At 33.1% G+C, this 25,473-nt stretch overlaps 1 protein-coding gene across 6 annotated transcripts in view; it reads left to right on the forward strand.

The window, feature by feature from the left end:
• The window catches only part of EPHA6 (EPH receptor A6), a 932,734-nt gene that overhangs the window by 204,185 nt on the left and 703,076 nt on the right, over positions 1-25,473 (forward strand). For all 6 annotated transcript variants that reach the window (XR_008997600.1, XM_036916570.2, XM_036916571.2 and 3 more), the window contains one exon: positions 8,710-9,373. Coding sequence is in view for 5 of the 6 variants with exons in the window: in XM_036916570.2 (XP_036772465.1) it covers positions 8,710-9,373 (664 nt within the window). In the remaining variant the exon portion in view is untranslated. The remainder of the gene's footprint in view (positions 1-8,709; positions 9,374-25,473) is intronic.

Genomic DNA, 25,473 nt, shown 5'->3' on the forward strand with positions numbered 1-25,473 from the left:
TCTTCCCCTACCTCAGTTCCTTTCTCACTTAAATTTAGTTTAATCTTGAGAAGTAACTAGTTACAGCCGCATACTACAAAACATTTGGTAACAAGTTATACAGGTAGCCTAACTAAGAATTAAAGATTTGTCATGATTTTGTTGTTTCTTTAAATTATCTTTTTTACTCTTAGCAAAGAATATCTAAATAACAATAGTCTATCTCATTATTACTTAATCATCTACCAATATGATGCCAGCTAATTTAAAAAGGTGTTTGGTTTTTTGGATTCTGTATCTTTGAAATGATCTTTTGTTATATTTTAGTACTTTATATGTCTCCCCTTTACATATTTATTGTAAACACATTTTGAAAAAATAGTTTTCATCACATTTTTATCTCCTTTTTAGCTTGTAGCTGGAATCTATTACAAATGGAGGTAGAAATAAATTTAAGATTACTGATTTTAATAGTGTAGCTAGTAGTATTGCATGTGATTTCTTAAGAGGCAGACAAAGAAAAGGGAAGAAAGGAAGAAAAGTCCACATACATGTAATGAAATGTATACATTATTCATTTGGGAAGCACAGGTAAATGTGAAAACCAAAGTATTTTTCTACAGCAGTCTCGTTCTTCACTGTTACTAGAGTGCTTCCTCCCCCAGTCCCTACTTTAGCATTTAACATTGGTTTTTACTAGTTTTTGTTTTTTCCCTTAGATCAACTCTGAAGTTGAAGTTGTTCAGGGTCCTAAAATATCTAGGGTATGATTTTGTTCCTTCTTCTTTCTGTCCAAAGATAAAGAGGTGAGCATGTTAGTATGAGAATAATTCTCTTTTCTTCTGCTTAAAGTTTTCTTGAGCTATAGCCTTGAGTAAAATAGGCCTTAAAACTTCTTGAGTAAATCAGGACTTAAAACAGCTATTTTAAATTAAAATTGGTGTTCCAACAGCCCTTTTTCTGCTGAGAAAAAGACTGCTTTTATTTTAAAATTTCAAAGTTTAGTTTCGAAATGCACATTTATATGCCTCTTGAATTCTAAACATTTTTAGAGGGAAGAAGGTATGAATTTGAGAACTTTACATTAAAACTTTGGATGTTTGGTTCAATTTTCCAGCAAATTACCTGAATATTCTTGCCTACAAAGCTGATTTGATTGTTTTATTTTGTTCTCTGAGAAAAAAAAGCAATCGGATTCCACAATGGCTGCAAGTTGCTTGAGGAATTAATTTCCTTGTTTTAACTTTCTGTGCTCAGAAGGAATCCAGCTTTTTGGCCTAGTTTTTTTCACTTGCTATGGAAACAAAAATTCACTGCATGTAGGTATAGATAGGTTTTTAAAGATTCCTCAGGCACAAATGGATTAAGTACTATTCATAGCTCTTTATACTTCCTATGACTTCTAATATTCACTGTAAGTGGGACTGCCCAAGAGATCCATCAGTGGAGAAATATTCTTAGGTTCTGTAAAGCACTAAGCTGTATGCACAAACTTTTGGCAACTTTAGCTTTGTACCAAACGTTTTCCAGTGAGTAAGAGTTCCCGCCTCTGTTCAAAACAAACACACACATAATGTTCGTTCTCCAGTGTGAAATATTTAGATGTACATAAACCTCGTAATTGTAGAAATTGCATGATTTAATAATCAAACCTGTAATTACTTCTGCTATTAAGTTGGTCAGTTCTATTAGCTTACTTACTTTTACATCATAGGAACTAAACCCAAATTTATAAATCCTCCATCTCATACTGCTTATTTTAATCACTTATGTTTTTATATAAGACTTAGAATACTAATATATAAAATAATTTACTTGTATACAATGTAGAGAAAAACTCAGTAAAGCAAAACTCAAAATATATATATTTTAAAAAGCAAACTGAGGCATATTAAAATTCCTAACAGTTTACCTGAGCAAACATCAGTTTGAATCAGGCATCATCAAACCGTAAGTCTTTTAGTCACTCTGCCAATGGGAGCGACGGGAAAGGCTTTTATAAGCAAACATGGCAGCCAAGCAAGGAAGTTATTTGATTGGCTATAGCTTAAGTGGGTGTCTTTTATTGGAAAACTTAGTTGGCTGTTTCTGATTGGTTATTATTTGTTTTGATTTCCTAACATTGGGGTGTTTACAGGAATTTGCTATAGGTTTGGTTTCAATTTACTCACATAGTCTGCCAAGGCTTTAGAGTAACCTCAGTCTGATGGCTTTCTTGTTGAATTACTCTAATACATGCTTCTGCAGAGAAGACTATCCTCAAACTGTATCTGCTCTTATGGCCTAGATGAGTAAAACAGAGAGCTTCTTCTGTCTCATAGTCATTTTATGAGTCCTTTTCTTTAGATCAAGGAGTAGATATATGAATTACACATGATGAATAGAAAAAGCTTTGTCACTATGGTTGCTTTATAATCCCTTTCTTTGGATCACAGAGTGGATAAATGAATTACAAAATGATGAATGCAAAAGTTTTGTAACTTGAAGTATCCTGCTCAATGAGAAGTTTTGGTTAAACAAGTATCAGTTGTACACCAAAGGGTTCCTTCTTTCATAAACTTCAAGGGTACTATAGGGAAGCCCCCCAACTTCCCCTATTGTTCTATGAGGACAGCTGTCTGCTGCTTCACCCCAGATATGTCTGTCCTTGAAAAACCTGCTGCACCCATGGGAAAGGAGCTAGATAAGGGCATTGAAGGCCAGATGCCTGGCCATGAAGGCCACACACATGCACATCTTAAAACACTTATGTACCCATGAATTAGCAGTATATCAGTATAAGAAGTACAGCTTTGTGCAGAATAAAGTGGACTATTTGAGCACCCTCCATGACGACTCCCGCTGCCTTCTTTGCTGTGTTGCCCTCAACCCCCAAAGGGAACCCGCAGACCTCGACAGGTACTTTGGATATAATGATGCCTGAAGGCAATTACTGTATACCAACTTTATACTTGTCAAAGTTTTTTCAGAAATTTTAACTCATTTGTTCTTCTTCAATCCAATAAAGCAAGACAGTTATTTTCATTTTCCCATTACTGATAATAAATCCAGTACCTAGGAGTTAAAAGTAATTGCCCACTGTCACATGAACCAAGGACTGACTGGAACCAGGACAACTTAACTTCTTTTTCTGATGTTTACTTTCTACATGTTATGATGTTTTGCTGACAGATTCGTTGGCCTGGGAGGCTGCCCCTCGCAGAGCTAGCCAATTCTTAGAGTTAGTGAAGTACATGGCCTGGAGCAATTCTTTTATATGGAAATAACCCAAATCTGAGTCTACAGCCCCAACCATCTCCTTATCTAACTTTCACACACATGGCCAATATTTCACCAGTCCTAAATCACTCCAGAGCAAAGTATCAGGCAACTAGGAACTACCTCTATAGACCAAAGTCCATAGGAATTATTCAAACTAGCCAGTCCTAAACTGTTTATTCTGTGCTGTCTTGCCTTTCCCACAGAACACACCAATAAAGATTCTGGCTCAGGCTTTCCTCCCACTCTTCTGTCACTTGACCAAAACCTGTAGTTTGCCCTGTGCCTACAGAGCATGTGGTGACTCCCTTTCTGGGATCTGTGAGTATAATAAAATTCATTTTCCAAGTATAGTTCTTGTTCCTTCTTGTGGCTACACTGACATTATCATACCATGTTTAAACATTCATGTTCTAGAACAAATAGCCTTTTGTGTGATGAGACCTTCTTCCTGGCAATCCCTTAGAGGGCAACTCATTCTTGCTTAATGAGAAGCTTTCACTGAGCAGAACACTCCAAGTAATAGATGAATCTCTCTGTTATACTCATGCAGGCCATAAGAACAGATACAATTTGCAGAATATTTTACTCTTCAGAAACGTGTATTTTTTTTTTCTTTTTAGGCTCATTGTAGGCAATCTTTATTGACAAGTGTTGAGTGCAAAATAGTAACAAATCCAGAGGTATGGGAAAGGAAACAGGGCATGGATCCCTTCTTCCATGTGAGGACCCAGTAACCAGACCAGTAGAGCAGAAGCACTTGATTATGACCACTTTGGGCCCAGAACCCTCTGAAGAATACGTTCTGAGGCAGGAGAGCTCCTTACAACACAAGAGAAGGGAGCAACACCTTGGAATGGGCATGGGCTGTGTCTCACCCAAGCTACTTGGCTTTTGCCCACTATACACCTCAACAGCTGGGGGTAAAGGCATTAGGGGACTGGGCTAAACCTATCCCTCTCTGAACCCAGGTATTTCCCTCATGATTCACTTAATTTTTGCTTTATTGAGCTCTTTTATATATTATATATTGGTAAAATGTTTTATATATTAGTGTAACTCCATGGGAAGGCTGTTCCTGGCCTGGGGAAAATTCCCTATGAAACCAGTGAAACTGAAACAAGTTAAGGAAAAGGAAAAGTTGGGAGAAACCATTTCTGTTGCTTGAATTTGCTAGCTAAGCCCAGCCCTGTTTGTCTCCTCTGGCCGCAGCTTGCGCTAATTGCCACAGGGTGCTCTCTACTTCCCACCTGACCCTTCCAGGAGGAACTCCATTGGCAGGTCCTTGGTGACTGGAAAACAGTGGATGAATTATGTACCAGGAACAGAGGGTAGGAGAGAATGGCTGTTATCTCTCCACCCCTTGCCCTGGAGACTGTGGGAGGCATCAGCAATAAACACCTATTGATATGTAAATGTCTAAGGCCAGGCAGGAGACTCTGAAAATTCTGCAATTCACCCTAAAATTGGTAATTTAATTTGAAGTTCACATTAAAAAAAATTAAAAATATAAGATTGAGTCAGAGTATTTTGGGTTCACTGCCTATGATGTAGAAGCAAGTAGCTGGCATAACTTACCAACTTAATAGCAGAATTAATGATAGGTTTGATACATATTTTCATCTTATAATTTCTACAATTACTAAGCTTATATGTATCTAAATATTTCTGTATATGTATATCTGGAGAATAACTTATGTATTTCTCTTAAATAAGAGCAAAAAAAACCCTTTTGCCCATAGAACATACATTGTACAGGGCTAAAGTTGCTCCACAAGTGTATGCCCATAGATTAGTGTTATCCATTAATTTCTGTTCTTTCTATTCACTCTTATCCCTCTGCCTACTGAAATTTATAATTCTTTAATGTTCAAGTCAAGTCCTTCCTACTTCACCAACCCTCCCACCCACCCCCATAATGAGTGTTGCTATCCTTTGAACACTTAGTATATTTATTATATATACCATTTGTTTCTTACATTCATATCTGTATTATCAATTATGTTTTCATAATTTACCTTAAATACATTACAGTAAGTCCAATAAGAACAAGTGAGCCTTATATCTTTTTTTTTCATTTCTGTTATAAAACAGAACATATACTATAAATTCACTAAATATTGTTGTTTATTAACACATGATACATAGGATTCAGAGTACTTCACAAGGCAAAAGATTTTGAGGTAAATTATTTATACTAATCCCCTAATAATGAAGTAGAAAAAAGAAGGCTTTTGGATATTATATTTAACTATTTAACTATCTTTGCTCCTAGAGTAATTCCAGTATCTTACATTCCAAATTGTAATTTTTTTATCATTATCATCTTTAGACTTGTGAAAACATGAACTACTCTGTCCCTAGAGTTTAGATGGATTTGCCTATTCTCTTCTCTGGCTAAATTCTTTTTTGTGAAACAATGACCTTGAAAGATAAGGACATATGCCACTTAGATTCTATGCTTTCTTTATGCACCACACTGAAGGTAAGACCCCAGAATTCCTTGCTCAGATGGCTTTAAATACTTTCTCAAGAACTACATGACTTTGTTGGGTTTCATCCTCCAGTGGGTGTACTGTGCCACTGGTATACTCAACCTAGGTTGAATGGAGGGCCAAAGTTGGAAGCTTTCTGTAGCAGGGAAGGGGCACAGCTGGGTATGAGGGCTGAGATGCTCAGATATGTTCGTTTGTGATGCCTTAATGATAGGAAATGGAGGTAGAGTCAGGGAAGGAATAGAGGTGGGGTTAATTAAAGTTAAGGGCTAACTAACTATAGATTTCATATGCTGGTACTGCATTCAGGGAAGTTCAAGTATTTAAAATTTGAATCTACCCTTCCATGTGTTGTTATGAAGGTATGAGGGTATATTTGCAAAGTAGACAAATGCAACATACTTAGAGCATGATCTTATTTGAAGAATGATTTACCATTATTTAGACATACACTATGCGAGTCCTCTTACTCTCCTTCTTACCTAGGTCCCCATGATTTTTAGAGACCTTATTTATTTTAATACTTGAAAATTGTAACTGAGGTTATATAACTGTGTAAATACAAACACAACTATATGTAAATGTAACACTTCTAAATGATATGTTATGCCTAAAATATATTTTCTATATCTATTGATGTTAATATTTTTTAGTAAATTTCATAGTGTTTTTAATTTTAATCTAATCTTGAATTTATATTCTTGGTTTTGTTAATCAGATTCAAATTTTAAAAATAGGTTACTTTCAGTGTTCTTGTATAAGATGAAATTTAACAATCAAACCTGTTTTGACTATTTTGGTACCTGAATCTAATTCTGACATCTTTTTAAAAAATCAAAGTGAGAAGAAACACTGTTGTTAATCAAACATCACAAATTTAACATAGAAAGTGATGTACCATTTTGATAAGCATCCTTCTGCAATGTCTTTGAGAAGGACCGCATTTCTCATTATTTGAATATATTTTGTCATTTCCTTATCATTTGGTTCAAATCAGTCCTGACTCAATGAATGAATGTTATTTATTCTTCTCATTCAGACCTTTTCATCTTAACTTTTTACTCAAACCTAACATCTTTTTAAGTAAAGATAATGTAATAGTTTCAGATATTTTTTTTTGTTATAAGGCAGTTTTTCATATTTTAGTTAAATTTATCCCATATTTTAGAATTGATTATTGGATGAGCATGGTTAATAGTTATTAATATGTAGGGATACAGTCTGAAGGTGTTAAAATGTAATTATTCAAATGGAATTTAAGAGTGTAACTCTATAAGGGACATAGTATAGATAATATTTACATGCATTCCCTGTAAACAAAATTAATTCTCATTAGCAATTTATCTAAAATAATCATTGGATGAGTACCTTTACAGGTTCTCCACTGGGTAAAATGCTTAGAATTTTAGACACTAATTTTGACAGTTCTCAGATTTTATTATTTGCAACTTGTTTCACTACTTATATTCTAGATGGTTGGTTTGCCATTCAACTGAGCTAGATAGTGCTAGTTTGCCTTTAAATTTAAATGTAAGAGTGACATGAGACCCATGATATGCCAGGATAAAAGACATTTAGATGGGTAATTTAATGTCTCTATGAGATTATTGGGTCACCCCTGATAAACAATGGGTGCATTTTGCAAAATTATATCCACAGTTCCATGGGAACTCATTATTTTTCCTAGAAATACTCCCTGAATTTCAAGCAAGCAACTTACAAATGAAATATTTAAATACAGATTGTTTTTAAGTTTGCTTGATGGGTAATATAAATTTTTTATTTATGGAAATTTATAATAGATAATTGAAAGTACTTCGTGTCATAACAGTCTTGTAAACTGAAGAAAGTAACCATTCTATTTGAAGTATACAATTGAAAGTCAACCAGCCTTGATTAAGTAGCCAATTATGAGAAAATGCAAACAAAATGCATTAAATAATTTTATTACAAATCACTAAAGTGTGATATCAAGAAATAAGACACTTATCCACTATTAAAAAACACTTGTTCATTTCTAGTATACTTTTAATAGAAATAAAAAGCTCAGTTGACTAGTATGTTTTCCCAAAAAGGCTATGAAGTTACCAGTTTTTCTATGCAAATAAATGGCAGAACCCTCCTGCCTAAGGTCATTTGTATTTACCTATTTCCTCTTCACAAGGTTCTCTATCTTACTTTGAAACTATTACTTAAATGTTACTACCTCAGTATGGCCTTCTCTGGCCATCCTGTTTAAAATTGCAACTCTCTTCTCCTTCTCCATGCCATATTTTTTCCCTTGTATTTTCAACCATATCACTCAGTTTACTCATTTATGTTTTTTTTAATCTCTCACTCTAAGTAATCTCCATAAAGGGAGATTACTCAGCTACTTCACTGCTGAATTTTCAGTTTTCAGAATAGTGCCTGCTATATATTTCTTGAGTAAACCTAATGCCCTATCTACATCTATTTTCCATCAAAATAGACATGTAAATATTTAATTTAATTCTGGTAAATTACCTCAATTTGTGGTAAATTGGACATGAAGACAGGTGAGTAACCAGAGTTCATTTGCCATCAGTCTAGTTATTTTGGTCGGATAATAGATGCTATTTTATGATCTTATAGTGTACCAGGAACTATTTAAAGTGCTTTATATATATTAATTAATTACACCTTATAACAACCATATGAAACAGGTATTGTTATCAACTCCACTTTATACTTAAGGAAACTAGAGGTTAATTTTAGTAGCCCTTATTCATGCAGCTAGTGTAGGAGGTCAAAGTTCATACCAGGACAATTGGTAGGCCCAGAGCCCATACTCTTAACCAAAGACTCATGGTGAAATTCCTTCTGCATTGTTCTTTTGAATAGCTTCATTTGTATTCTTATTTATTTTTCTTTTGCTAACACAGAAATTTTTTAAAAGAATTATATTTGTTTCACCACTGTAGTTTCTATCATTTAAACTTTTCTTTTCTTTCTGCAGTGGGATGCTATCACCGAAATGGATGAGCACAATAGGCCCATTCACACTTACCAGGTATGCAATGTAATGGAACCAAACCAAAACAACTGGCTTCGTACAAACTGGATCTCCCGTGATGCAGCTCAGAAAATTTATGTGGAAATGAAATTCACACTAAGAGATTGTAACAGCATTCCATGGGTCTTGGGGACTTGCAAAGAAACATTTAATCTGTATTATGTGGAATCAGATGAATCCCATGGAATTAAATTCAAGCCAAACCAGTATACAAAAATTGACACAATTGCTGCTGATGAAAGTTTTACTCAGATGGATTTAGGTGATCGCATCCTCAAACTCAACACGGAAATTCGTGAGGTGGGGCCTATAGAAAGGAAAGGATTTTATCTGGCTTTTCAAGACATTGGGGCATGCATTGCATTGGTCTCAGTCCGTGTCTTCTACAAAAAGTGCCCCTTCACTGTTCGTAACTTGGCCATGTTTCCTGACACCATCCCAAGGGTTGATTCTTCTTCTTTGGTTGAAGTAAGGGGCTCTTGCGTGAAGAGTGCAGAAGAGCGTGACACTCCTAAACTATATTGTGGAGCTGATGGAGATTGGCTGGTTCCTCTTGGAAGGTGTATCTGCAGTACAGGATATGAAGAAATTGAAGGTTCTTGCCATGGTAAGAAGGAAATACTCACATAATTTCTTAAGCATTTAAATGATAATTTTTACGGTAAATTTATTGTGCATTTATTTTCAAAAGATAAATTTTTTAATGCTATTACTGGCAGAATTAATTGGGTAAGGCATGGAGTCAAAATAACTATAATTCCTGAAATTTTTGCCTCCTGAGGATGGCATATGAAAATGTAAAATAAATTCAATGCCATGACAAGTGTTCCTCTGTTTGCCTTCAGTAAAATAGTTAAGCAATATGAAGTGCTGTATTTACCTACTTATTATAAAGGAAAGCAACATGAATAACAGCAAAAGAAGGTAAAAGGAGTTCAAATTGAGCATTTGTTTGTCATTCATATTTTTATGGTTTACAGAGATTGACATTTAAAAATAGTTTGAAAATAATTATTTCTTTCATGTTGAATTTTAATAATTGAATAGTACTTAAATAAGATGAAATTATATTTAAATAAGTGAGAAATTCTATTTGCATACCAATCATATATATGTTTCAAAAACATATAGGATCATTTATTCTGTGTATTATGTGTTTGGTGACCAAGTACTGACTGTATCAGAGCTTAATTTATCCTTTGCTACTATTAAATACTGTTTCCCACTATTTCACACATTTGCTTTTTTGTTTTAACAGCAGTGTTTTCCTAAAATCTAGTTGTCAGGAAATATCAGCACAACACAATGTTAATTAAGTTTAGAACCATACCTTTTATATTGTTATGAAAATGAAATACCAATAATTTTAAAGATGAAACCATTTTTTTCTTTAATGTGAATCATTTTAAGAGATTATTAATCTAATAAGTATATATAGTAAAATTTTTTTACAAATTCCCTGATAAAAATAATTTATATAAATTGTGTTTGAATTTAGTACTCATAATCAAAACACAAATATAGAAACAAAATTATTGCTTGGTAAATAGTAACATAGTAGAGAGATCTCCTTTCAAAGGTAAATTATTTATAGGGTTGTTTTCTGTAGCACATACTAAGTTTCTTTACATCTTTACTGGTGCTATATTCACATTCACTAAAAAGAATGAATGTAAGTATGAAAAAACACTTATACAGAAGGGTCATGGGTAATGTATGTGAATTTTTAAATATTTTATCTATTTATGAAATGCTTGGATTCTTGAATGTTGGTAAGTTCACTAGAGCCTCCAGTGATGTTTATTTTAGTCATTTGAAAATGTTAATATTTACATGAAGTCTATACTGTATTTTTATAAACATGAGCCAGCTTTCCTCCACTATTTGCTCATTAAAAGGTTTCATTGAAGTTTGTTAATAGAGATTGAATTCAAAATTTTTATTCACCCATAACAAGGATTTAGAGTGGAACAAAATTGTCATAAATGACCCTTTGAGGGGGCTCTGTGAAATATATTAAATTGGAAAATGAAAGAAAAATTCATATATATGAATAATTATTCAATGAGATTAAGGAAATGAGAACTGAGGGTAAACATATACATACTAACCAACTAGTTTTGCTACATTTTAAATATGGTAGAAGCTAGGTATTAATTCATAGAACTAATAAGATTTTTAAAATATTTAAAGAATAGTTACCTATGGATTTTTGTGATTAGCTATTATTAAATATTTATATTTTCTATGGTGGGTTTGGCCACAGAATTAGAGGTAGTGACAATCATTGATAACTAGATTTTTTCTTTTCTTTTTTTACTTAATGTGTTTGTTCTGTGAAATTTCACTCTTAATTATAGGATTTAAAAGTCCTTCATTTGTTGGGCAAGGATGATTTTGGACAAATTGATAATCAATATTAGCTTATCTAGAGATACTGCTAGACTAATCTGTTTTTATGACTTATTATCTTTATTATAATTTATTTGATCTCAGAAATATGAGAGTGGGTATAGTACAAATGTTCATCATATTCTTACAGTGGGGTGGCAAAAATTGTAATTAAGCTTGAATTCTAAATCCATGGCTTACTAACTTTGAAATCACAGTTTTCCTTATCCATAAGTAAACTAGTAGTCATAACCAACTACTGATAAAGTATATGGAAAGCTATTAAAATCAAGCATATGTGCCTGGCTCCAATTGAATATGATATCTATTTACAAATACAAGGGAAGTAAAATTGAATGTGGAGATCTCAATTTTACGGCTAGCTATCTCACACTACCACCAGTCTCCATTTTAGAGCAATTATTTAAGTGTGTGTTCTTAATGCTTCATATTGCCCTTTTCTATGCTCTGATAATAATTTTTACCACTGATTCTATTGCTGTCTATCAACAACTTATCTCACAACCAAATCTGAATTATTTACTGCCTAAATGACAAATAAATTGGAACTTATATGAGTAAACTATAAAGTAGTAGTGTGACTATATATTATATATATAATTAGCTATATCATATTTATACTATAATTATACTATATACATATATAATATACAGTAATTTGACTATGTGTATAATGGAAAAAGAAAAATATGTATTATTTCCTTTTCTTCTAGTGTATTCTGCTAAAACATTTATGCTATTAATATATTTTAGCACTATCTCTTAATCACTTTGGAAGGTTGTAGAGATTATAAATAGGCATATGTTTCAGTTATCTATTGCTATCCTTGGTCTTTTACAAATTATTTGCTTACAGTCTGGAAATGTGGACTGGGCTCAGCTGGGTGGTTCTTCTGCTCTTCTAACCTGGGGTCACTCATCAACTACAGTTATTTGGAGGTTTAACGAGGCTAGACATCTAAGATGGCTTCACACAGATGTATGATGCTTCATCTGGGATGTTTGGGCCCTAAGGTTGCTTACTATGTAAATCCTGATAAGAATTTTTTTTTTTTATGTGTGTTGTTTTAAGAAAGTATTATTATTATGTTTTTAATCTTTCTTTCTGGTATATCCACTGAAAGTAGTTAATCACCATGTTGCTGGACAGCTGCATCTGGGGATGTCTGTCCCTGAGCACTAAGTGAAGCACTAGGAGAAACCTCAGCCTGGATGGGGGAGGGTTCTTGACTCTAGACAAGAAAGAATCCTCCAACAGATCAGAAGAGTATAGGTAAGGAGGGAATTCATTAAAACAAGAGGAGTAGGGAATGGTAGCTACCCTCTAGATTGCTGAGTACAGGGAGAGATCCCGGACGAGCCCCCAAAAGGATGGTACTGGGATTCTTATTTACAGAGTGGAAGAATGAATTTCTCAAATGCTCAAGGTAGGCAAGTGAGAAAGAGGCTTTTTATTGATAGAAGATACAGAACTCCCAGGCGTATACTGGGAGGGGCAAGGCTGCTGTTTATGGGCTCAGGTTTAGGAGTTTTATGCCTGTTGCATCCACTAGGTAGCGAAGCCATTTGTTTTCTATGGGTTTCCGTCAGAATACCAACTATATTTTAGCCAATCATACTAAAGGTCATTTCTATTTTTAACTAGTATGCCTCGGTCAAGCTATTGAGCTTTGGTGACTTAATAGTCAGTAAAAAATGGCTCTTTATTACAGAGGTTCAGTGAGAACCTTCTTATACATTGTTGCATCATTTCAGCTGCAAGTTCCTGTTTTTCACATTTCCAGGGTCCTTAGTAAGCATCTCATTTGACCTTCCCAGGGCCCTTATCTTGCTCTAACTGTCTAGGGGCTGCACCCCTCTCCTTCCCTGTCTCAACCACAGTATTCAAGGGACTTCACAATTTGGCCTTGTCCTCTTCTTTCTAACTTTTAACAAATTCTCTCCGTTCTATGTTTATTACTTTTGAACAATTAATGTATTTTTCATCTCTCTTGCTTTTTGTCATATTTTATCTAGCTGCTTAGAACTAGGTTCTACTGAGTAGTTAAAAGGTAGAGACTTTTGGTATATCTAGTGGATGCTCTGTTTCTTCTCATGTTTTGAAATAAAAAATCTTCTTCAGGGAGGGTTATGGTATTTTAGATCTGGAATGCCTTAGAAAATATTCTTGTCCCTCATTTTGTGAATCAGAATGCTAAGCTATGAGAATAGAGAATTTTGCTCCCTGGAACCACTCAGTAACTAATACTAGACTGAGAACTAAAGCCTAGATGTTTCTCAATCATGTATTTCTTTATTTTCCTTCTTCCGCTCCTCACTTCTTCCCTTCCTTTCTCCTTTATTTCCTCCTTCATTCCAGGCATCTGTGTACTTACCTTGATGCTTTAACTTTTCCTGCTGCAAAATAGTGCAGAGCAGCTTAAAGTTACTGATCATTAATCAGGCCCTTTATGACCTACATTTGTTTTTTGGAGTGTGATATGGGTACTATTAGAAGAGTGTCTAATATCCACTCTGAAATCCAGGCTATTAGGAATGATGGAAAAATATACAGATATATCTGGAACTTGCCATTAGAGATGATTAAAAGTAAAATTATAATAAGGTTTTAGGGATTTTCATAATTGAATGAATTTGAGAACTCTTGGTCAACTATGTTATAGAAACACAATAAGCTGGTTTAGAATAGAATAAATCTGTATTTACACCTACTGTCAATACCTAATGAATTACTTATATTTATTAGCATTTAAATAATTATTATGTATTATCCTAAAAGTTGTACTACTGAATATTTGAACATGTGATTCATTTCTCTATAGTATTATTAATATCTAATCTATATCTGAATTCTAGAAGAACAAAAAGTGAGAGGCACTCTTGTGCTTGCTATCAGGCTTAAATAGACATTTTTTAAGCAGATATGCTGAATTTTAAGACCAAACACAATAATTTAGTTTATTATATACAATAAGAAATATTTTATTCTTGGCTCAACTCTCAACTCATTTTTCACTTTTATTGCATAGGTTCATAATTATAACTATCATATTTAGACATTCTGATTTTACAGATTTAATTTTTTGTCTTAATTTATTCCACTAAGGGTTTAAATAAAAAAAAATAACATTGATTCATAAAGCATTTATATCAAATAGTTTTTCTCTTATATATCTAAGAATATTTTAACACTATGAAATAAATAACTGGAAGCAATTAACATACAAAATTGAATACAGATTTTTGAAGTGTGAGTTTTGAAGTTACATGAATCCCCAATAAATATTTCTTGAATGTTAATTTAGAATAAATCTCATTAAGGTAGTGGTCCTTGTACTTACAGATATTAGTTAAGACTTGAGATTTATATACTTGCTGGGAATATATACATATATTGCAAGGATATCTTCTTTAAGCCTGTAAGTATGACATGATATAACAAAATAACATTTGTCTTATGGAAATTGAAATTCTGAAACATCGAGATTTTTAAAACTTTTCCTCCTTTTAAAAACATGTTTTTATTTTTTTATTTTTCCTCTAAGTGCTGCTTTAAAATTCAGGAGGAAATGATGGTGGCAATTCTTGGACCATTGCATTATTGTTCATTGATGTGAATGAGATATACAGGGTCTTTGGTGACACAGCTATTGATTTGATCCCCTGAAGAGTGTTATTTTTAAGGCCTCATGGCTCTGTCCTCTGCTGTATGATCTTCTGACTAATCATGTTATCAGAGATGACTGTGGAAGTAGAGAGCATAAAGAAATTTTGAGACACCAGGATTTGATGGCATTAAATAAGGGGGTTTGAGGATATGATGAAAAGCTGAAAAGTGAGATTTTGGGATCAGAAACAAAGGGCAGACTTATTGGCCCAAATAGTACTTTTACTTTCTAAAAGTTCTCACAAACTAAATATAAACTCTTACAATATAACCTTCAGTTCCAAATAAAACTACTTTTTCATGAAGCAATTCTAGACTGTCATCCAGCTTGAGCATATGATATCAAGAGGCTCAAAGGCATCTTGGTATTATTTTCAAGCAAGTCAGAGTAAAGTGAAATAATTGTATTATAATTTGTCACAATTTTAAAAGTAAGTTAAAACAAACTGGCTAAAAATGATTTTTTTAGTAAATTAACTAAATTTTAACTTTAATTTTACTCCGCATTTTGCTCTCTGACTTCAAAGCTATAAATCAAATTCCTATTGGGACTATCCTAAATTTAAAAAGGCAATCCTTTCTTAACACTGATATTTCTAAGAGGGAATAAAATTATTCAGTATCTCTAGTCTTTTTTCCAAATGACACACTATGCCACCCACTGAAATTCCTACCTTTCTTGTCAATATTGTCTAGAATTTTAAAAGTTTAAAAGTTCTGCCTCTTCAGGAAATAAAATTAATAGGTTGATAGAGTCAATACTTAGTTACACCAAGATATGCTAATGGTTTTTATACTTCCTATTTTTTTTTTATCAGCTCCTGTCTTCTAGGTTCCATATTCTATTTGCTGCAGTATATCTTTTGGTAGATCTTTTGGCAAGGTTCTACAAGTTATTTAGTGGGTTTCTAAAAGTATCATTATTTTGCTGTCCCTCTTCAATAATTGTTTATTTGGGTATAAAGTATTAGGTGTTTATTATTTTTCCTCAACACTAAAAATATTGATTCCCTGTCTATAAGAATATATTGTTTCTAATGTTCTTCTGATAGTCTAGTTGTCATTACTTGGGGGATTATCTATAGGTACCATATTTTTGGTCTTCAATTGCACTACAATGTAATTGGTACGTTAATTTTTTCCTCTTTCACCTTATGTGTTTTTAACCTGTATGTTTCTGTGTGCGTGTGATACTTTCTTATGTTCTTTATTTCTAGAATATCTATTAAATATTTGTTGGAGACTATCAATATTATCCTCTTTTACTCTGATATTTTTGAAAAATATATCAACTTCAGCACTAATTTCCAGGTTATGAATTTCACTCTGACTTTATCTAGTTAAGAGTTTACTCATCTCTTGAGTTGTTTTTATCTTCCCTAGTTTTTTTGTTATTCATTTTTTATTCATTTTTTACTATTTCATTTCTTCCTACTTTGTTTCATGATTTCTTTTTTATGGATGTTATTTTATTCTTTAGGGGTCTTAAAGTCATATTTAAATTAATTTAGAAGGAAATTGAGTCTAAATCTCTTGATGTTAATATATTGGTTTTATTTGTAAACATTATTGCTAATGGCATACTTTGGAATTGTAATTCATAGGCTAACTTGTGTTCTGTTTCTGTGTTGTCAACCCAAAAAATGTAAAGGTATAAAACAATTAGTTGTGTTTATTTGGGGTGTTAGAGAATATATAATCTGGGAACATAGATTTGGGAGGAAACTCAAATGTATGCTCTGAAGAGAGGAAAGGGTTCAGGGTTTTTAAAGGCAAAAAGGGGACCTCTGAGGGGCTTATCAGTTGCTTTGAAAGAATTGGCTGAAGGCTTTATAACACACATTTAGATATACATAACTGGTTTCTAAGGTTATTCTTTAGATGAAAAGTCTGCTTTGTTGCAGGCAGCAGATGTTTGTCCAGGATGTCCAGGTTTAGCAGAATGAAAAGTATAATGTTCCTCTGAGAAGAGTTTCAGAAAGGAGTTAAAGCATAGCCCAATTTCTTTAATGGTCCCCTGACTCTGTTTTAGTTTAGTATAATTGTTAATGTTAACTCCATTTTATCTGTATTTACAGTGTCTTTTTTTTTTTAATTTGGAAATTTTGTAGTTATATTAATCTTGCTCCCTGAGGCCTTATATAGAGAAAACTTAAGAGCCCTGATAAATTTACCAAATAATTCATGTTAGCATTCCTGGATGACAGGAACTCCACTCCATGCAGTGATTCAGGGATTCAGACTTCTTGCATTTAGTGGACCAGTTGTCTCTTAGAGCCTTGTAGATTTCTATGTCCAGCTCAGAGATTATAAACAGAGACTGGAGAAAGCACTTGTGCTTTTTAACCAACTCATATCTAAAGAGACACATCATTACCTTTCACATACCAGCAATGAGAACTAGCTGCATTAACTAGGTGCACTAACATGCATCCCACACCTAGCTGCAGATAAGAGTGGGATGTTGTTAAATGTTGTCCCCGGCTCTTTTAGTCACTTTCTAGAAATGATTCTCTATCATGGAAGAGGAAGCCCAAATTTTAGTAGTTACTTAGTCTGCACATCACAGTCTACCATTTCACCCACAAAATGTACATGTTCATTCCCAAATATCTGATAATACAAAGTTTTCTCCATCATATTCAAATTTATCTTTTTGTCAGCTGGTGACCTCCACAAATTGAATGAATGAGAAGGTGTTTACCTCTAGCAGAAAATACGCAGTGGTTGAAATAAATAGAAAACTCCCATTATGAAAGGAAAATAAAAGAACCACAGATTCAAGAGTGTTCCATAGTGATGATGGGTAAGCGTGTGAAGAACCTCACCAAATCTGGACACTGATTCAGTTGGACTCTCTTATCCATTGTTCTCAATGGCCCTTGGGTATACTATCTGTGAGCTCCTGTATATTCTGACAGTTTATGAAGTGTTTTTGGTGTCTGAACAGCTTTCATACATGTTTCACGTTCATCTCTTTTGAGACCTAAGCTACAGACTCTTTTAGACCAGACTCATGATTTCTTGGCAATAAGATTTCTTAAAAAATCCAGGGGCTTTTAATATATTTGTCAATTCTATGTGCCAGAAACTACACACAAAAGTCTACACACAAAATTCTTTCTTTAATATAATTTTTGAGTGTGTTTTATTTATTAACTTATTTACTTGCCTCTTTATTCATGCACATGCCTCTCTCAACATAAAGACAACTAAACAGGTCATTTTAAACAATATTATTGAGTAGATCTTAGACATATGTCTGAGTCCAGCTACAATGTCTTATCTTTGGTAAAAAAGATGTTTTTTCCTAGTTTTGTCTGTGTTTGATGGGAAATAAATCATATTTTCCAATCCTGGAAGCACTGAAGTTCTGCACCCTCCTGTTCTCAATTCAACTTTGAACCCAGCCAATTATTGCTGAGCTCATCTGTTTCTGGAAATAACTTGTTAAATGCATCAAGTGGTGGTAAACACAAAGAAAGCAGTACTTGATATGCCTTCCAAATTTTTGAAGATAAAATTTTACCAAGATTGTTACTACTGTATAATACAGGTTTCCACCAGCCAAGTCTCCTATTACAGTTTTACACATCACCTGCCCCCTGACTGCTAAGGTATTGCCACATATTTTAGGGTTTTGTTTTGGGTATATACCGATTGAAGTATATTGCTGAACAAGAAAGAACTGAGGCTACAAAGCAAGCTAAAACTTTATTTGGGGTCTTTAGGAATTTGAATCCAGCAGACCCAGATTCAAGAGAAACCTGAAAGGTGCTCTGAGTTGGAAGGAGAATGATAGACTTTATGAATGCAAAAACCACAGGTGTATGTAAGTTGTTTTGAAATACTTGTCATTGGTGTAAACAAAAATAACTAATATTGGTCTATATAGGATAGGTTGCTATGCTAGTTAGCAGGTTGCAGTTCAGCAAAATAAAACTGATTCTGAGAACTGCACCAGGATGTAGCCATTTGTGATTATAGTAGTCTGAAAAGTCCATGCCACATTTAGGTGTGGACATGCATAAACTAACTTAACTTACCCAGAGGACTTCTGGCTCCACTTTAGGACCCCTTGACATTCCTGACTTTATTTCAGATAGATAGAGAGATAGAGAGATGGAAAGATAGATAGATATGCACACACACATACATATACATGTAAATACCTATATCCATACATATATACATATACATATAAATTTGAGTTAGAGTAATATATAAAAGTTGAGAAGATAAATAAAATTCCAAATTCTAGAGCCTTCACATGTAGACGTTCATTTTTCATTTACATTGCAGTCCAACATTTCCCTGGTTGTTGAGGGCCTTTTTTCATATTCATATAGAAAATAAGAGAGTTATTTTCTATCTATAGCTCCATTATCATATATGGCCTTTTAGTAATCTGTATCAAATAAGTGGAAGAAGGAGAGTGTATAGAGTGCATACCTTCTTATAAGACTTCGCATAGAAGTGACATGTACAGTTTACTTTCAATTACCACTCTTGTCAAAATTACATAATCCATAGGGATATTTAGTGTAAGCTTTAATATTAAACTATAACCAGTGTAAATAATTAGGATTCTTTTGATCAACAAACAAGCAGTGTTATGTATCAGTGCTCTATCATATTTGATATAAACTGAATTAGCTAAATTAAATGTTAGAAAACTTATTTCTATAAATTCAAACATTATTCTCCTTTTATAAAAATAAGTAGTATTCAACTATTTTGAAGAAGGGATGATTATTTATATGAAGCACCCACAGATAGCAACAGAGAATGTTCAGGATAAGCCTTCCTCTGGAAATACTATGGTAGTACATTGGAGATACAATGGCAAAATTTTATCAGAGAAGAAGAGGATCTCACTTTTATAGAAATACAATATAACAAAAACATATTGTATTCAATAAATTGGTGCATAATTCAGATTAAATCATATCCTTAACATCATAACAACTGTAAATATTAAAATTATAATATCACACATTTTAAATTTGGGGATAATTCTGTAAATTTTTTATTACATATAATGGGCTAGCATTGGAACAACAGAAGTATGATTATGTATCCTCCAATGAACAAAAATGTAATAATTTGCATTTTTAGGATATTCACATATCTAAACTCTAAAGAAGTATATTTCAAAGCACAACATAGTTCTAAGGAAAACAAGCATCAGGAATGGGTGGGTGCGTTGAAGAATGGGTTATCTGGTATAATACATTTAAAATGTTTACTTTGGTTTAAGGTATCTTGTTATCAGTTGTGAGAAAAGCATTCTTGATTTGTTTTATAGTAACAGTTACTACGATTACCTGGGAGGTAGTGATAACTCAGATACACATAATGACGCTATTGGGGGACATTCATTATAATTTTTAGTCTTTTGAAATAAAGACTTATAATAGAAACTAAAGAAATTATTGGTGTCCATAATTATTCATGTAGCCTTTTAAAGAAGCAATTCTGTTTTGTACTTGGTTTCCTTCTTCTCATATAATATGACATAATGGACAATTTTTGCATTAGAAATATTTCCCCATCGTGATTCTGTACAAAAAATAGACTTTGATAACCAGTTACTATTTTCAATCTGAGGTAGGGCAAACTGTTTTTAGAGTAAGTTCCAATAAATAAAGAATATAGTGTTACTGAAAATGGTAGTCTCAATTTTACAGGAAACTATAGAGTGGTGGTGATAAATTTTAAGGGATAGAGATTTCCGGTTGTCAGTTGTTCTATAGGAGAATTATCACCATATAAAGAAGCAAGCAGTCCCGAAATAGGGAGCTGTGGGACTATAAAAACAAGCTCTGCTTTATGTTCAGCAATGGACAAGGAAAAAGTGTGACTTATTCCTGTTATTGGACAGTATCAAAAGTGACATCTATAAAAAGTCATGAAAACCTTTTGTAAGATGAAAACCCTGTTCCTTTGGACAGAGATAAACGGCCTTTTTCTTGGATAGAGTTCTTTAAATAGGATGACTGTATTTTTTGTGTCATTTCTTAAAATGACTAATATCTTCATGTCTTTGTTTTATTTGTATTCTTGCTGTAAAGTTAAGTACTATTCAGAGTTAGTTTTTACCCCACCATACTAAAAAAGCTTATATTCTTTACCTCTATGTTGACCAATTAAATCTTTTAATGAAATTAACTATATAAATTTTAATGGATAGAACTTTGAAGTGGCAATAAATATGGACTGTTTCCTAAAGAGTCTCTTAATTTACTAACTATATTATGATCATACTCTTAAAGTCTAATTGTATGTGTGTATAGTCACATATAATTATAGATTAATGAATGTGAACTAATTTGCCATGCATATTAAGTATTAATACTGAATTATGTAATTTTCAAGATTATCCTGTGAAATAAATAGCATACATTGATTAGGTAGATATTTTTATTCTTTATGGTTGCTAAATTTTCTAAAAGTTCTCCAGCACCTTATTGAGGGGACCATAAAATTTCTCTATATACCTATCGATATATTTTAATTATTTCTTTAGATGACCCATTTTTTAAATAATGTCAAGTGATTTGATCTTGATGCATTTTTATTTCAATGTTGAATTATATATTTTTCTTAAATTTGTTCAAAATTGGCAAGAAAATACTCCACCTAATGAAGTGAATTACAGATTTGTTTTGAATGATATAAAGAAGAGTAGATATAAGCACTGCGTTCCTGGATGAGAGGTAGAAATATAGATATTGGAAGTATAAGTATAAATATTTGGAAGATATAAATGTTAATTTAGAATTATAAACAACTCAAAATTCTTACTGTTTTTTCCACTTTGACTTGGAAAAATAAATGGAATAGCATATTAATTATTTGAAAAGAACAATAAAGGAGAAAGAGCCCTAGCAGATATTAAAATATATTAGAGGGAAGTATTTAAAACATAAGCTTGCAAAGAAAAGTATCATGGTACCAAATAGGAAAGAAAAAAGTAGGCTTAATTACATGAAATAGTTCATGGTAAAATGGAGAAAATAGATGAATTATTTAATATAGTCGTTCTTTCTTTATAGAGATTGATATTGGGAAGGAGAGTGTAATAATGATTTAGGTACAGGGTCAGCCCTGCCACCTCTTAGTAAGCCCCAGAGGAGTTACCTTCACTATTAAAGTCATCTTTCTTTAGAATGTGGGTAATTAGCCTCCATTGTGCCTTAGTTTAGAGATTTATTTGAGGGCAAGAGAAGTTCCACAGAGAATTTCCTGTTTCAATGAAATGAAGCCTAACACAAAGTTATAACAAAAAGATGCTGATCTGGCTAAACTAACCTGACAGGATTCTTGCTAATGGCAGACCAAGGTAATAAGGTGTCACCTGGGAGATGGTAGGAGATGAGGAGTTGATCAGATACTAAGGGTAGGGGATTCTCTCTAAACTGACTTAGTAAGATTCTTGCCTAAACTGGACTCTACAGGAGCAGAAATAAAAGTCCATGCTTGGGCCTAGTGAAACAGAGGACTGAGAGAGGCTCGCTTATAAGTTTGTTCAAGAAAAGACTCTTTGTGCATGTCACATACCACCCTATAGAGGGGTTGGCAAACAGTAGCCTGTGTGCCATCCCAGACTGTATTTGTAAATAAAGTTTTCAGAAGCACAAAGAAGTCTGTTCATTTACCTAGTGTCTTTCACTGTTTTCAAGTTGCGATGGAAGAGTTGAGTAGTTGCTTTAGAGACCATATGGCTCATAAACCTAAAATATTTTCTATCTGGTTCTTTATAGATAATATTTGCAGACCTCTCCCTCTGGGCAAGTTAATGTGATATATATTGAGCCAGTTATTAATGTACAATATTTTTACGATTAATTAAAGAATAAAACCTCAAGTTTTCCTCAGAAGTTAGTCATTATTTTATTCAGTCATTTGTTAATGCATCTGTGCTAAAGAATATAATTTCAAAAGCATTCAATAGAAGATTTTATATTGATCTGTTTTGAGAAATAGGCTTTTATTAAAATGCAGAAATATCTGAGAGAAAAGATCAATTAGTAAAAAATGTAGGATGCGTATATGTGTTCTCATTAGAGAAGTGTTAGTACAGTGCTGGCTATTTGCCTGAGACCTTTCTCAAGGACTGCCTGGTACAAGCTTATTAATTCTCTCACTCAGCATCATCTTGACTAGTGGCCGTACTAAATGCTGAAAATGTATTTCCTAAAAACCATTGAGTTAATAGTTTCTATTCCTTATATAAAAGGATACAGGAGAAAATTATAAGTAAAATTCAGATTGTTTTTTACTTAGAAATTTCAAGAAAACATTTTATGTGAGCTGTAAGACAATTTCCAGTTGGTTCCGTTCTCCCCCCCACCCACTACTTTCAGGTATACTGAACTTTCCGCAGTGCTAGATGTTTTTATTAATGTATGCTGTAAACGTAATATTTATTGCCTACCTATCACATCCTGGGAAACTATGAACTGGTATGAATAACCAGGATCCCTGCCCCCCAGCATATTGCAGACCTTGCCATGTAATACAATTTAAATAATTGTGCTGTTGCTTTTATGAAGGGACATAGACCTACATAGAGGCCAGAATTTTATATACTTTTTGCTTGTTATGTTATAAAATATATTTAGATGGACATTTAAAAAGACTCTCCCCTAATTGTTGATAATCTTGAACAAGACTCTTTTTACAGAGGTGTTTCTAAAATAACCAGTATATTGTTCATGTTTAAATATAAATAGGAACCCTTGTTTTCAGCCAAAATGATAGTTTCAAATTATAGAGCATGTTTTGAATGATGCTTTTTTATGCATAGGAGTTTTTTGGGATATATATCTTCAGTAGAGGCCACTTGCAAATTTATTATTACTGTATTTTGTCATTTATGTTTCTTGATATTTTCCCTCCTACCACCCCCATCTCTCTTACTTATGCCCTTTGAAAACAGCCTTAGGATATGGTGAATATTATAACATTATGTTCATTTATATTTGAAGTTTCTTACATTATGTATCTGATTAAACTTTCCTGTAGTATTCTAATTATGCCATCCTTACTCTTTTAGATAGGTGATATTCAAGCCAATCATTGCAATTTGTCGCAGACTAAGGTTTTAGAAAAATCACTTGATACTTATTTAATCTTAAACTATATTTTCAGTATTTCCCAATGAGCATTATCATCTCCTTCATAAGAAGTGTACCTCCTTCCATTCACTGTTTGAAGAGAGTCGTGTACTTTAAATAGAAGAGCTCCTTTCTTACTTCCTTTCTTCCTCCCTCCCTTTAATGTCCTGGAATAAATACACAAAATGGAAATGGAGAAATAATTGCTTAAGATACCTCTTCTCTTATGATTCTTTTTATGTGTATACCTGGCATCTTTAGAAAAGGACTATGATCTTTGAACTTTAGATAGTAGTGATGCTTACATATTTTAATAGTCTGACTTCTAGATGGAAAACTTACCATGTAAGTCTCAAATCTTCCAACAAAACACTTAAAGAGTCTAGCACTGTGTATGAAATACATCTTTAAATGAATATTACTTCAAAGAGATGATCAAAGTATGTAAGAATTCCTGAAGGAGATAGCAATGCTTTTTTGAGGAAATTTCCCTCAGTGTGATAACAATGAATGTTTATTTACTGTCTGGTTGCCTTAGAGAGGTATTTCATGAGATATGACTTAATTTTGCTTTGACAGCTCGACTATTTTTCCAGATGGCCAGCAGCTCAAAGATTGTCTTATATATATTCATAAGCAGGATGAAAGTGTTAATTCTAATTGAAGTGATGCTAATTCATTGGTAGGTCTAATGAAAATTCCAGGGATAAGTAAATTAAACTGAAGATTATTGAATAAAATTTCATTATTGGAGAAAAAGCCAATTACTGACTATTGTTAGTGTATATTTTCACTTCCTTTCATAGAAAATTATGAGTTAATGTTAGAAGTTAAAAAAGATCATAACATTTTACTTTAGAGGTATTGTAGAAGAAAGGCTTACTGGTCAACAAAACCACATGTTATGAGAAAAGCAAGGATAACATATGTTAAATTGGAAAAGTTGGGGCAAAGGTAAAAACGTGAAATGATTTTTCTCCTGCTGTATCACTAAACAGGGCATAAAACAGTGGTGGAAATTCCCCCCAAAAAACATTACATACATTTGTATTCTTTCTTTCCCAAATGGTCTGGGAGGGCTTGGATTTAAATTACAGCTACTTCCATGTCCTAATACAGGAGGACCATCAGGATCTATCTGGACAATCTTACATGACAAGATAAAGATGGTTTTAGAAAAAAAGTGTGTTTTAAAGACAAAGAAAGTCATTAAAGCTGTATCCATTACCAAAACAATTATAATGTCAACAAGAAAGAAATATATAATTAATTAAAATAAGACGTATTTGTGGGGGTGGAGCCAACATGGCAGCGTGAGTAGGACAGTGGGATTCTCCTCCCAAAAACATATATATTTTTGAAAATACAACAAATACAGCTAATCCTAAAAGAGAGACCAGAAGACACAGGACAACAGCCTGACTACATTCACACATGCGAGAGCCCAGCACCTGGTGAAAGGGGTAAGATACAAGCCCCGGCCCGGCGGGACCCGAGAACACCTCC

The sequence above is a fragment of the Manis pentadactyla genome, chromosome 1, assembly GCF_030020395.1.
Source record: "Manis pentadactyla isolate mManPen7 chromosome 1, mManPen7.hap1, whole genome shotgun sequence".
Lineage (NCBI taxonomy): Eukaryota > Metazoa > Chordata > Mammalia > Pholidota > Manidae > Manis > Manis pentadactyla.